Genomic DNA, 14955 nt, shown 5'->3' with positions numbered 1-14955 from the left:
TCAAATATGTTCTACAGGTACAGCCCCCTCGCTTCAGCAGAAGTTGGCCAACAAAAAATTGGTCCTTACCAGCTACTGACAGACCACAGAGGGGTAAATACAGACGCCCAAGAGGCAGAGGGCAACCACAAGCCCAATACAAACCTCGACAATGGGGCACTGCAACACAGAAGGGAGGAGAAGACAGGCCCCAAACTACTAGAAGGCAAACTCAATGACTTGCACCTCATATGGCCAAGCGACACTCTCTTGGCAGCTCCCTTGGGAGGAAAACTAGCATTTTTTTTTCAGACAACTGGCACATCGTCACAAAGGACAAATGGGTCCTAGACATAATTTCACGAGGATACAGATTCCATTTCCACACCTTGCCAACGAAAAGAGGAATGCCAAACCTGCCACAAAATCAGTGGGCAGAGGCACAAAAACAAATTACAGCTCTCATGGACATGAGAGCCATTCAGCTGGTATCTACATGGGAGCAAGGCCAAGGATTTTACTCAAGACTCTTTCTAGTCCCCAGAAAGGACAATGCCTGGAAACCAATTCTGGACCTTTCAATTCTAAACACCTTCTTACAAATACCCAAATTCAAGATGCTAACACTACAGCAGCTTCTTCCCATGTTGGGCAAGAAAGCATGGCTAGTAACGTTGGACCTCAAGGAGGCATACCTGCATGTCCCTATCAGACAAAGTTGCAGAAGATACCTCCGTTTCATTGCAGGTTCAACCCATTACCAATTCTCTGCACAGCCCTTTGGCTTATCCACTGCGCCCAGGGTCTTCACAAAATCCCTGGCACCAGTAATTGCATACTGCAGACAAAGAGGAATTCAAATATACCCATACTTGGACGACTGCCTCATCCAAGCAGAAAGCAAGGACATCCTCTTACAACATCTGGCTTTTGTAAAACATCTTCTAAGTTGCCTGGGGTACACAGTAAACGAAAAGAAATCAAAACTAGTACCCTCACAAAATATGACATTCCTGGGTGCCAGCTTGAATACAACGGCCCAGAAGGCTTATCTGATGCCAGACAAACAACTACAACTGACTCAATATTTCAAAACAATGGCAACAAAGACCCAACTCCCTGCAAGAAAAATTCTGCAGGCCTTGGGCTTTATACCATTTGCAAAGCTGCATATGAGGAAATTACAGTGGTACCTAAAAAGCATATGGTCTCAACACAGCCACAGCTTGGACACAATGTATCTCTCATTCCCTGCCTTCAACAAGAGTTTCTGTGGTGGTCACAGGCATGTCACCTCAACAAGGGTCAGCCTTTCACCTTGCCCCCAGCCAGGCAAACTATGACAACAGATGCATCGCACTACGCCTGGGCGGCACACATGGCAGGACAGTGCGTTCAAGGCATATGAACTGCAGATCAAAGGAATCTGCACATCAATCAAAAGAGATGCTAGCTGTACAGAATGCTCTGACAGCCTTCAAGAACCTATTACATCCAGGACAACTTACAATAAGGACGGGACAACACCATAGTAATGTGGTACATAAACAAAGGGGTACACACTCCTACCCTCTATGTAGGCAAGCAGTGACCTTGTGGAACACAGCACTGGCTTACCAAGTTCAGTTACAAGCTCAATTCCTGCCAGGAAAAAAGAACACATTGGCAGACGACCTCAGCAGAAACATCATGGATCCCCACGAGTGGAAACTGGATCCACAAGTATTTGCAATGATAACTCAAAAATGGGGCCTCCCAGACTTAGACCTGTTTGCCAGCCCCCAAAACTATCCGCTAACAAAATTTTGTACAAGGACACTTCACCAACAAGCTTGGAAAGTGGACGCACTCTCATTCAGTTGGAAAACCTGACAGTATATGCCTTCCCTCCATTGCCTCTTCTCACAAAGGTGCTTCTGAAAGTCAGGAAGGAGAGATCATGACTGATACTCATAGCCCCAGACTGGCCATGCTAGCACTGGTACCCACTATTAAGGAATATGGCCCAGGGCCCACCTTGGATTTTACCACAAATTGCCCATTTGCTCACACAACAAAACAATCAGATTCTACACAGCCAGCTCAAAACCTTAAATTTGGCTGCATGGCAAATCACCTAAGCATCCAGCCAGCTCCCCTTCCTCAAGCAGTTATGGATGTTATTCTGGAAGCTAGGAGGCCCAGCACCAGGAAGGCCTACTCGGACAAATGGAAAAGGTTTTGCGCCTGGAACCAAGCTAAAGGCCAAAATACCCTTCAGCCTCACATGTCTCAGATTCTACAGTATTTAACTGAGATGTTGCAGAAAGGACTTTCTTTTTCTTCCATTAAAATCCACGCATCAGCTATTTCAGCCCACTACAACACGGATCCACCCTTATTTTCACATCAACTTCTAAGGCAGTTCCTCAGAGGGGCAAAAAACATTAGGCCCCCCCGGAGAGCACCTACACCAACATGGGACCTCAATTTTGTTCTGGAAAAACTTACGCTACCTCCCTTTGAACCAGCTTTCTCTGCTGATCTAAAGTTTATATCATGGAAGACTGCCCTGCTGCTAGCAATAACTTCAGCCAGAAGAGTCTCAGAGCTGCAGGCACTAATGTTAGTGGACCTTTCCTCATTTTCCATCAAGACAGAGTTTCTCTATGAACTAATCCTTCCTTCATGCCTAAGGTGGTATCTAGTGTGGCTTTAAATCAAACCATCCACTTACCTACCTTCTTTCCAAATCCACAGAACAAAGGAGAAAGACTCCTGCATTCCTTGGACATTCACAGGCAACTTCGTTACTACTTGGATAAAACTAACGTTTTCAGAAAATCTGACCAGCTCTTTGTATCCTATGCTACAGCTTCGCACGGGAAGGCTATATCAAAACAAACCATTTCCAAATGGATAGGACATTGCATTCGTTTTTGCTATACCCATCATGGAAAACCAGTTCCTGCTACCATAAGGCCCCACTCTACCAGGGCAACAGCTACATCTACAGCCTTCCTCAGGGGGGTCCCAACCAAGGAGATTTTGGAAGCTGCAACTTGGAGTTCAGTACACAACTTCACCAAACACTACCACTTACCACTTTACTGTAAGACTAGAGCTGCCTTTGCCACTGCAGTTCTGCAGGGCCTTCTAGCCTCCTCTAACCCTCTTTGACTCCTCCTCCCATCCTTAGCTTTGGGATTCTACCCAAGTGTGATAACTGCAGCAGGGTAACACGATGAACATAGTACAGTTTTGTACCTACCAAAAATGTAGATGTTTGAGTGTACACCCTGCTGCAGTCCAGGATACCCTCCCTCCCTCTAACTGGCTAAATTTTTACAATACCTTCCTGATGTATTTGCTTATAGCTGGAGAGATGTTGTGTTTGTGCTAAATTTATTAAATTGGTACTAATTACTGACCACCTTTTTGGGGGCACCTGACATCTGGGGCAAGAAAAACTGAAGAAAATGGCGTTGGATGCATTATATATACCCCTGGCGCACTGACGTCAGGGAAGAAGCGATCGCAACCGATGCCGCACCAAGACTTTGGAATTCAGGCTGACTGCGGGACCGCCTGACGACAAGATAATCCCAAGTGTGATGACTGCAGCAGGGTGTACACTCGAACATCTACATTTATACTAGGTACAAAACTGTACTTTCTCCGAAGCGCAGTTACAGTGAGGATAAGGAAATGTATCCTTTTCCCCACTCTAGTGTGATCTCTGAGTTAGTATATTTAAGTTGGGGGTTGTGGGGGGGGGGCTTGCCCCGTTGCAAAATACTGTTTAGAGCAGTTTTTTTTTTGTTTTTTGCAGGTTAGGAGAACTGGTTTTGCGAAAGTGCACTTTCGATCTAGTGCACTTTCGCTTTAATGGGTCTCGATGTTGCTAGTTCGAGAGAGTGTAATTTCAATCTAGCAACATTTTACATAAATATATATATATAAATAAAATGTACATGTATGTGTTGTGTATATGGTTTACCTTCATAATGTCTATTCCGCTTCACCATTTCTTCACATCATCAAAGCTGTCACGTGAAATCCGTCATATAGAATGGTCCGAATGCAGAAATAAATTCGAACTTCAACATTTTCGACAGCGCCACACCTAAAAACAATTGCTAGCATGGGTCAAGAAGGGGGTGAGATTGCATGGTTCGGAATATCGGTGTTATACTTTTTCAGCATTTGAAAGGTCGGTCTTCACGTATGTGGATTTGACGATGTGTCACTCAACATTTTGAAGGTTGTGTGTGTGTGTGTGTGTGTGTATGTATGTATGTATATGTATATATATATATATATATATATATATATATATATATATATATATATATATATATATATATATATATATAAATATAAATAACATGTAAAATCAAAACATTGAGGCCATAACATCTAAAATCCATAACATTGAATTTCATAACATCTAAAATGTATAATATGTAATAGTGTATCATCAAATGTGTAAATGTTATAGTTTAATCTGTTAATCTTGTGGTATCACTATGAGATGTTGCAGATGTTCATCGTGCATACAGCTGCAGTCATAACAGATGAGTTCTCCTGCCGTCAGGCGGGTCCTCGGTCGGCCGAATTCCAAAGTCTAGGTCCGGCGTCGGTTGTCGTCGCTTTCTTTCTTGACGTCAGTGCGACAGGGGTATATAAGACACAGCCGACGCCATTTTCTTTAGTCTTTTTTGCTGCGCGGTGCCCGAAGCAGAAGCAGTTCGCAAGTGCCGGTCGGCCAGCTCCTGAAATTACGAAAATTTGGAAACTGAAGTCTTCTTTAAAGCTAAGTACCCGTTGAAACTTTTCTTGCCTCAGACCGATGTCAGACAAAGTTAACAATTGTATTTCTTGTGGGAAGCAAATACCGCATAAGGATTTCCATTCCCTCTGTATACCTTGTTTAGGCCCAGACCACGACGTCTCGGCTGTCGCTTTGTGCTACTTTCAATAAACGCACTATTAAGCTGCTACGGAGTTTGCCCAGCACTTTTTGGTAAAGCTTTTGATTATAAAATGTCGTCGAAGACTCCGACTACCGTTTTGTCCAAAAAACGCAAGGACAAAGACCGACACGCGAGGTCCGCGGCCTCCACCGACACCATGCCAAAACCGGCTACACGTGGTCCGGTTCTCAGCAAGGCGCCTACGCAGCCCCTGACTACCGACGACACTTCTCTGGCGGTGTCTTCTGTAACCGAGACCGCAGGTACCTCGGCCCATACCCTGACTACAGCTACCGAAGCCACTGTGAGTGTTGAGCCTCTTAATGTGGACAGGTCCACTTCCACCCATGGTGTCTTCAGACCCTCATCTTCCTTTTTCATTAAGGCCTTTACTAAATCCAAATCAGCCATGCATCCCAAGAGGCCTGTTGCATAGGGCCCATCTCCAGGCCCCATGCCTAAAAAGCAGATGCTCAAAATGGCTGAGGATTTAATTACTCTTATCAGGGGTTCCCAACCCCCCCCCCCCCCGGACAAGAGACCCAGAGTGGAGGAAGATTCTCCCTCTTCTGACCAGGGCTCCATTATTTCAGAACATTCTGATGAAGAGGAGCACTCGTAATCTCCCTTTGAAGATTCTGATGCAGAGCAGTCCATTCCTTCTGTATCTCCCCAGAGGATTTTCTTTCGGGAAACCTTGCATACCTTGAGGGAACACTTCCATTGGGAAGGCCAAGATTTTTCAGATTCCAAGAAAAGACTTAGGGAATTTCTTTTGCTACCTCAGCACAGACCTCTGGCGATCCCTCCTGTCCTGGACATACTTGATGATGTTTACTCGGAGGCTTGCCTTAATCCGGATTCCCTGCCTCCTGCCCCAGTCAAGCCTGATAGGTACTACAGAGTTCCTAACTCACACCAATTTCTTTACAAAAGCCATAATGCTGACCCTGAAACCATTTCTCAAGACCCCAAGGGAATGAAGGCCTCTACTGCTAAGAACCCATTACCTTCCGAAAGAGAGTCTAGATCCTTAGAAAGGTGGGGAAAAAGGTATATACCTCGGCCACCCTAGCCATGAGGGCCTTAAATTGTCAGTTCCATATGCTTAAATATCAGCAGTTTCTGTTATCACAATTAAGGAATAAAGTGTCACAATCTGAACAACCAGATTTGAAGGAGTTACAGGATATGATGCATAGTGCAGAACAAGTGGGTAAACACACATTGCAATGTGGCTATGATGCTCTAGAGGCCTCAAGTAGAGCTGCTGTTACAGGATCAGTCATTCGTAGACATGCCTGGCTTAGGGAACAAACCTTGCCTGATCATGTTAAAGCTAAACTTCTAGATGCTCCTTTACAAAAGGATGTATTATTTGGTACTAATGCTGAGGAGATACTACGGAAAATGGAAGAAAAAGCTAAATCTATGCAAACTGTCAAAGCCTTTCTACAGGTACAGCCACCACGTTTTAGCAGAAATTGGCCATCAAAAAAACTGGTCCTTTCCAGCTACGGACAAGCCCCAAAGAGGTAGATACAGGCGCACAGGGAGCAGAGGACAAATCTCAAGGATCATATAGAGGCAGACCGTGGCAAACTCCAGCACCAAGAGGTGGCGAAGACGGTGCACAACAATACAGGAAACAAACCCAATGACTTTCCCCTTTGCATGCCAAGCAAGTCTCAGCTGGCAGCACCCTTGGGAGGAAAACTGACATTATTTTCAAAAAAATTGGCATATTATCACAACAGACAAATGGATCCTGGACATTATAAACTGAGGCTACAGATTTCATTTTCACACACTTCCAAAAATGAGAGGCATGCCGAACCTGCCACACAATCAAAGGGCAGAGGCTCAAATACAAATTTCAAAGCTCATGGACATGAAAGCTATTTAAGAGGTACCTACTTACGAACAAGGTCAAGGTTTTTATTCCAGACTATTCCTGGTACCAAGGAAGGGAACTGATTGGAGACCCATTTTGGACTTATCCATCCTAAACACATTTCTACTCGTACCAAAATTCAAGATGCTCACCTTACAGCAGCTTCTTCCCATGCTGGGCAAGGAGTCTTGGCTGGTAACATTGGACCTCAAGGAGGCATACCTGCATGTCCCAATCAGACAAAACTGCAGAAGATACCTCAGATTTCTTGCAGGTTCAATCCACTATCAATTCTCTGCATTGCCCTTTGGCTTATCTACTGCACCCAGCGTATTCACGAAATGCCTGGCATCAGTAATTGCCTACTGCAGACTTCAAGGGATACAAATTTACCCTTATTTGGACGATTGCCTGATCCAAGCGAACAGCAAACACATACTTCTGGAACATCTGGCTTATGTAACACGGTTATTGAATTCTCTGGGATACACAGTCAACAAAGAGAAATCCAGGTTAACACCATCTCAGAAAATAATTTTCCTGGGTGCCAACTTGGACACGAACACCCAGATGGCCTATCTTACGCCAGAAAAACAGGGGCAACTAACTCAGTACTTCAAAATACTAGCAAATTGTACCAGGCTAACTGCAAGGAAAATCCTGCAGGCTCTGGGCTTCATGGCATCTTGCATTCTTCTAATCCCATGTGCAAAATTGCATATGAGGAAACTTCAATGGTACCTAAAAAACCTATGGTCTCAACACAGCCACAGTTTGGAAACAATAATATCACTAATCCCATGTTTGCAAAAGGAATTTCTATGGTGGGCCCAAGCATGCCAAACAAGCACAGGTCTACCATTCTGCAAGCCTCAAGCAAATCAAGTCATCACAACAGACGCTTCAGACTACGCCTGGGGGGCACACATGACAGACAGGTGCATTCAGGGCAAATGGTCCCAAAAGGAAAAGCACCTTCACATCAATCAAAAGGAAATGCTAGCAGTGATAAATGCAATTACAGCTTTCAAGGACCTCCTGCATCCAGGGCAATTATTGATAAGAACAGACAACACCACAGTAATGTGGCACATAAACAAACAAGGAGGAACACATTCATACCCCCTGTGCAGGCTGGCCATGTCACTTTGGAACTTGGCTCTGGAATGGCAAATCGAACTTCAAGCACAGTACCTGCCAGGTTTGGAAAACACACTGGCAGACAATCTAAGCAGAAATATGACAGACCCGCACGAATGGAAGTTGCATCCTCAAGTGTTTACAAAGATAATCCAAGCGTGGGGAAGGCCAGACATAGATCTCTTTGCCTCCCACAGGAATCATCAATTGACAAAATTCTGCTCAAGGACATTCCATTCAAAGGCCTGGCGAGTGGGCCTTTCTTTCAGTTGGGCAGCACGGACAGTTTACGCCTTCCCACCTTTGCCTCTTCTGCCCAAGGTGCTCTTGAAAGCAAGAGCAGACAGACCGAAGATGATACTGATCGCTCCAGACTGGCCAAGACAACACTGGTACCCACTCCTGAGGACTCTAACTCTAATGCCTCTTCTACTGACTTAGCACAGCTACAAAACTCTTCACAGTCAGTTGAAAACACTCAATCTGGCTGCATGGAAAATTCCTTAACACCACAACAGACCCTACTCTCCAAGAGGTGCATGATGTCATTTTGGAGGCCAGAAGGCCATATACTAGAAAGGCTTACTCCGCAAAATGGAAACGGTTTTGCACATGGAATGAGAAAAAAGGCCAGGATCCTAGAAAACTGAATTTACCTCAGATATTACAGTATCTAGCTGAGCTGTTGAACAGTGGACTTTCATTTTCCTCCATCAAAATCCATGCCTCAGCCATTTCTGCTGAATACAACACTGATCCACCATTATTCTCCCACCCACTCTTAAGACAGTTCCTCAGAGGGGCTAACAATATAAGACCTCCAAGGAAACAACCAATACCAGCCTGGGATATTAATTACATTCTAGAAAAATTAACATTGCCTCCCTTTGAACCAGCTGCCTCAACAGATTTGCAATGTTTGTCCTGGAAAACAGCTTTCCTTCTGGCCATTTCCTCAGCTCGTAAGGTTTCGGAACTACAAACCCTCATGGCTGTGCAGCCCTTTCTCATCTTCCATCAGCACAGGGTTTCCCTACGAACCAACCCGTCATTTATGCCTAAGGTAGTATCCAGGGTAGCTTTAAATCAGGCCATACACTTACCTACCTTTTACCCCAATCCTCAAAACAAAGGGGAAAGGCTGCTACATTCCTTAGACATCCATAGACAGCTACGTTACTATTTGGACAGAACAAAGCCTTTCAGGAACTCTTTGTGTCCTATGCTGTAGGAGCTCAAGGGAAGCCAATTTCCAAACAGACTATTTCAAAATGGATAGGCCACTGCATATGGTTTTGTTACTCCTTTCATGGTAAATCTGTATCTGCAGGCATCAGACCCCACTCCACAAGGGCCACAGCTACCTCTGCAGCCTTCCTCAGAGGAGTCCCTACCAAAGATATTTTGGAGGCAGCCACTTGGAGTTCTGTGCATACCTTCACTAAACACTACCACCTTCCTTTATACTCCAAAACTAGAGCAGGCTTTGCCACTGCTGTGTTGCAGGGCATTCTGGCTCCTCCCAGTTCCACCTAGTGCCTACCACCCTGTGCGTAGCTTTGGGATTCTACCCATCTGTTATGACTGCAGCTGTATGCACGATGAACATAGTACAGTTTTGTACCTACCATAAATGCAGATGTTCGAGTGCTAATACAGCTGCAGTCCAGGTTTCCCTCCCTCCTTCCCCTCTGGGTACAGACCTAGTGGCTAACTCCTCATCTCACAACTTGATTGGGTTATCCTTCTATGGTGTATTTGCTTGCAACTACTGGTTTTTGATTATATTGCAATGCATGATTATATATTATATATATATATATATATATATATATATATATATATATATATATACTTTTATATATTTTGCCTTCCTTCTGGGGGCACCTGACATCTGGGGCAAGAAAGACTGAAGAAAATGGCGTTGGCTGTGTCTTATATATCCCTGTCGCACTGACGTCAGGAAAGAAAGCGACGACAACCGACGCCGGACCTAGACTTTGGAATTCGGTCGACCGAGGACCTGCCTGACGGCAGGAGAACCCATCTGTTATGACTGCAGCTGTATTAGCACTCGAACATCTACATTTATGGTAGGTACAAAACTGTACTTTTTTATTTCTGTAGTTATTATTTATATAGTGTAGGAATATACTATTTTTGTAATGTTTATTTTGCCACTCTGTATGTATTTTTTAGGCCATACAGGTACGTGATATAGACATTGTGTACATTCTTTTTGGTGATTGTGATACAGTGGGGTTAGGAAATTAACTTTTTCCCACTGTAGTGCGATCTTGAAGTTGATATATTTAATTTACGGAGGGTGAGGGGGGTGCAGGGTGGCTTGCCCCCCTGCAGAAACGTAGGAAAAAGTGAGTGTTAGTTTGATGTCGTCGTATGTGGAGGGGAAGTTATTTTCATGTGATTTGTAGTTTTCGATGTTGTGATGCACATTTTAGATGTTAAGAAATTCAATGTTACTGGTTTTAGATGTTATTATTTCGATGTTATGATTTTAGATGTTATGGGTTTTAGATGTTTTGAAGGGGAACCATATATATATATATATATATATATATATCTGTGTGTGAGTGTAAAAACATAGAACTAAGCTGAGCAGTGCTCTCAGTGTTACGTGAGTGAATCATTTATAATAATAATTTATAATGCAGTTCTTTGACATAATTTAAATCCCTGCTAATCCTAAGCTGTTTGTTTTGTTTTTTTTTAACTTTTTTAACATTAGAGCTTCGTTCTCTGAAATATTTCAGTTGTTTTCTTGTATGCTCAGGAAAGATGACTGTCAGACTAAAGAAGCACCGTCTGCCTGAGGGTTCCATCCCACCATCCATTTCCCATACTTTTTAGGGTCAGAAGAGCAGGAGCTTATTCTGGCAGTCTGTGGGTTCAAGGTGATAACGTGCCTCGGATGGTGGTTCTGTTCCATTATAGGGTACACATGTGCACGCACACGCACACACACACACACACACACACACACACATTTGTAGACCCTAGCTAGTTACAGTGTAATGTCTTCAGTGACTATGTATAGATTTATTTGGATTGTAGGAAGAAACAAGAGACCACTTGAGGCCATCAAGAAGATTGGTTTAACATAGAAATTCCACAAAGAAGACACATTAATCAAGAATTGAACTAAGGGGTCCAGGTGCTATGTCACAGCAACACTGACCATTTTACAACAGTGCTTCCTTGCTGAGGGTTTCATTTATTAGTTGCTGTTTTCAGCTAGAAACTTCGTTCTGGGACATTTGATACAGTTGCTGTCACGTATGATGAGGTCTCCATCACCTCAGTGTTATAGGTGATAAGTATCCTGGATGGCTTCAGCTAACAGCAGCTAAAAAGTCCACTATTTGTGCTATCTGTTGTTGAAAGCTCCTGTAAGACCTGATGACTTAGTGAATACTTTGTATTATATTAAACTCTCTGAGTCTATCCTGGTTGCAAATACATTTACTGCTACCATCTCCCTAGTTAACAATGAGGCATTTGCCACAGGAGCTGTCTTGCAAATTTAAGCGTAGGTCTTTTTCTTTATTGTTTTTATTTATTTATTTTTTAATTAGAGGAACCGTTACCCTTTGCTGAACATTTCCTCTGTTGTATTTTGTGCAGTACGTGTAGCGAGAAAGGATTTAACCACCTTGGTTTTATAATAATAATTTCATCAGAAATATTGATACATGACAATTTTACTTCTTAGTACTCTGCTTCTAATGTTTTAGCTGAGATCTGCTCAAAATGTTGTCTTGGAGAATTTTTATACACTGTGATGTTTCTTTTTATATACTAAAGAAATGCATCTGTCTTGACAATGGGTATAACTGACATGATCCAAGTTCCTGTGCTTAAAAAATTAAGCATGATCTTCAGATAAATATAAAGTTTTAACTTCTTTGTTTCTTTATTGTATTTTTTAGGTGGAAAGCTGGAATCCACTGACTGACACAGTCCCAATTCACTCTTGGATCCATCCATGGCTTCCTTTGATGCAGTCACGACTGGAGCCGTTGTACTCTCCCATACGAAATAAGTTGTCCAATGCACTGCAGAAGTGGCATCCCAGTGATTCATCGGCAAAGCTAATTCTTCAACCGTGGAAAGCAGTATTTACCCCAGGGTCATGGGAGGCTTTCATGGTTAAAAACATTGTTCCTAAATTAGGTGAAGCCCATAATATTTTTTTAATTTTTGAACACTGCATATTCAAAGGTAGATGGCACTATGGTTATTATTGCTGTTTTGCAGTGCTTACTTTAAATACAGGTATCTATAAATGTGTATATATATATATATATATATATATATATATGTGTGTGTGTGTGTGTGTGTGTGTGTGTGTGTGTGTGTGTGTGTGTGCGCGTGTGTGGCCATTCCCTGGGATTGATTGGCATCCCATCCAAGACTGTTTCTTTCTTTACACCCATTACCTTGTAGGGATATGCTTCAACGTCCTACAACCTGAATTAGATAAAGTGGTTGAGCCCTTATAGGATATCTTGTACCAAATGGCTGACAAAAGCTAGGTCACTTTGTGCATGCTGTTCCCCAACACCTGTGACTGTAAGCAGCACTGCTGTTGGGAAAGTGAAGGTAGCTGAGAAGAACACAAAAACTGTAGCTTCCCTGGACATAGGGAAGCCATCCTCAGAGGGCAGTTGCTAATACGGTGCAGTAGATGAGCACTCCTTATGTAGCATTACTTGTTTGCAGTCATGGTGTCAGGAGAGGAGCTGAAATAAAGGACCTCCTCCAGGCAGTAGCCCAGTTAGGTCATATCCTGTATTATGTAGAAAATAAGAAGGACCAAGTTGTGTTGCACATTCCCTGCTCACGTTTGCAGTTTTGCTTCTATGGCCCCCTTGGTTTAAAAGACTTGCAGTTATGTTCCCTGGCATGTCGCACGTATGTCCATGACTCTTTTTTTCGTGTTGTTACATGCATATTAAGTTGGCAACTGTACTTAGATCTGTCTCACAGTCAGGGTTGCTTGGCATTTCTTGCAGGAGGCTAGTGTGTTTCACTGGCTCTTGGGTGCAGGCTTATGGCTGTCTGACACCTCTCTGTATTCCAAAGTGGTTATTGAAAGTTATTTAAAGTAGATGTTTGGGAGGATTGTCAAAAGCTGACTTTGTTGAAAATGCTTGATTATATGTCATTCCCTTAACCAGATAGTACTCCTGGGATGTTTGTGTTTGTGTTAAAAAGGTTCCTGTGGGTCAGAGTACTACCCTGGTTTGCAAATACAGATAAAATAAATTCAAGAGTAGGAAAGGTAAACAGTATCCCTTTTTTCCAGGATGCAAGAAAATGGTGATGACATCCATTTAAAAAATAGTTTTCCCTTCTTCTAACTGTGTTTAGAAAACTAGAAGGTTATGATTGGATCCGTGATCATAACTAGCTCGTTATGTGTTTAAAGCAAGGTTGTCAACAAATTCACCTACAGAACAAAGCTTGAGAAGTGAGTCTTGGCATCCATGTTAAGAACCCATAATAAGGGTTGTGATCAGACAGATTATAGTGCATGGAGTTTCATCATACTTGGCTTTTTTAACATATTTTATGAGATGATCAGGTTGAAGACTTCCTCCAATGAAAGGGTCTTTTGCTGATTGGTGGAATTGTGCCCCCTTTCCAACCACATTGCCCAGTTTCTAGGGGTAGTTTTAAAGAAAACAAATTATGTTGTCATTTTTGTTTGGCAGTTTGTCTCTCTGTCTTATTTGCCTTTTATGAAAAAATTAGGAGCATACAGATGATAGGTGGTACAGAGTAGCCTGCAGCTAGATAGGTGAAAGTTATTGTAATGCAGAGATATAAACAGTAAAATAAATGATATATGTATGTGTGTATGTACATATGTCATGGCAGTAATTTAGACTCCAACCACCCAGTGGAAGAGTTTGTTCTGAAGGAATTCTGAGTGCAGTGCACCTCTGTCACTGAGTTGTGCTGAGTGACATACTACTGTCAACATTGTTAGTTGATATCTACAGAATGGGTATCATTCAGTAGTGCTGTTAGACAGTTTTGATGTATTAGAATGCATTTATATGCAGAACTGAAGAGATTCTCTGCCTTGCAGTTAAATTATTTTATTTAGCATTTGTTTGCCAGGGATAGTCCGACTGGACAACAAGTGTCCATTTTCAGCGGAGTCCTGGGGAGAAAAACTCCATAAGTTTACAGAGAGAAGAAAAATTTACAAAAGAGACATTGCAGAGTAGTAGCATACAAATTGTAGACTTTGCATCTTTTAGTATACAATAAAAGGATACTCCCTGTTTTGGTTGAAAATACAAGTGTACAGAATATACAATGAGAGTAGATAAGAACCTGGTAGAGCATTGCAAGATATTTCACAGTTGAATAAGAGTATATAAATGTTTAAGTTTTACATATATACATTCAAGCAAATATACATGTAAGAGTATACGTACATATGTATGCATACACATACACGGGTAAGCTGCTTTTCAGAAACAATTCTTGATGCTTCTGAGTTTACAGCCAGCAGTGATTTTTTTCACACAAGATTGGCCAAAATGCTGCTAGTGTGAAGGAGTTAAGGGTGTTGACAAAATAAGTCTTTGGATTTTTAGACAGGGAATTCCAGATCAGTAGCACTGTCATAAAGATGTTGACTATCTCCAGTCCTTGGTCATGGGAGTTGAAAATTTTCCAATATCTGCAAGATTCTAGACTGTCCTTTTTTCCTTCAGCCCAGGCATCATAAGTATGCAGACTTCTTGAATCTGGAAGGCTTCACCAACTAAGTCTTTACTCATTCTGCAGCCCTGTCAGAGTCAGGGTTATGGGTTCAGACTTGAGTCACATTTGATCTTTTGGGATTTAGCTTCTTCAAATAGTTTATATTTTGTCCCATTTATTATAGCCTTGCAAACTCTTGATGTTAAGTTGTCCAATATCACCTTCATTCTTGCTGGATGGGTC

The 14955-nt window shown here is 42.4% G+C and overlaps 1 protein-coding gene across 1 annotated transcript in view; it reads left to right on the top strand.

Annotated features, from left to right (window-relative positions):
* The window catches only part of TFIP11 (tuftelin interacting protein 11), a 725612-nt gene that overhangs the window by 411985 nt on the left and 298672 nt on the right, over positions 1–14955 (top strand). Inside the window, exon 10 of the mRNA XM_044068282.1 lies at positions 11919–12162. Coding sequence (XP_043924217.1) covers positions 11919–12162 — 244 coding nt within the window. The remainder of the gene's footprint in view (positions 1–11918; positions 12163–14955) is intronic.

Source organism: Protopterus annectens, chromosome 4.part0 (genome assembly GCF_019279795.1).
Source record: "Protopterus annectens isolate FY-2018-M chromosome 4.part0, PAN1.0, whole genome shotgun sequence".
Lineage (NCBI taxonomy): Eukaryota > Metazoa > Chordata > Ceratodontiformes > Protopteridae > Protopterus > Protopterus annectens.
This window is presented reverse-complemented; position numbering and strand designations above follow the sequence as displayed.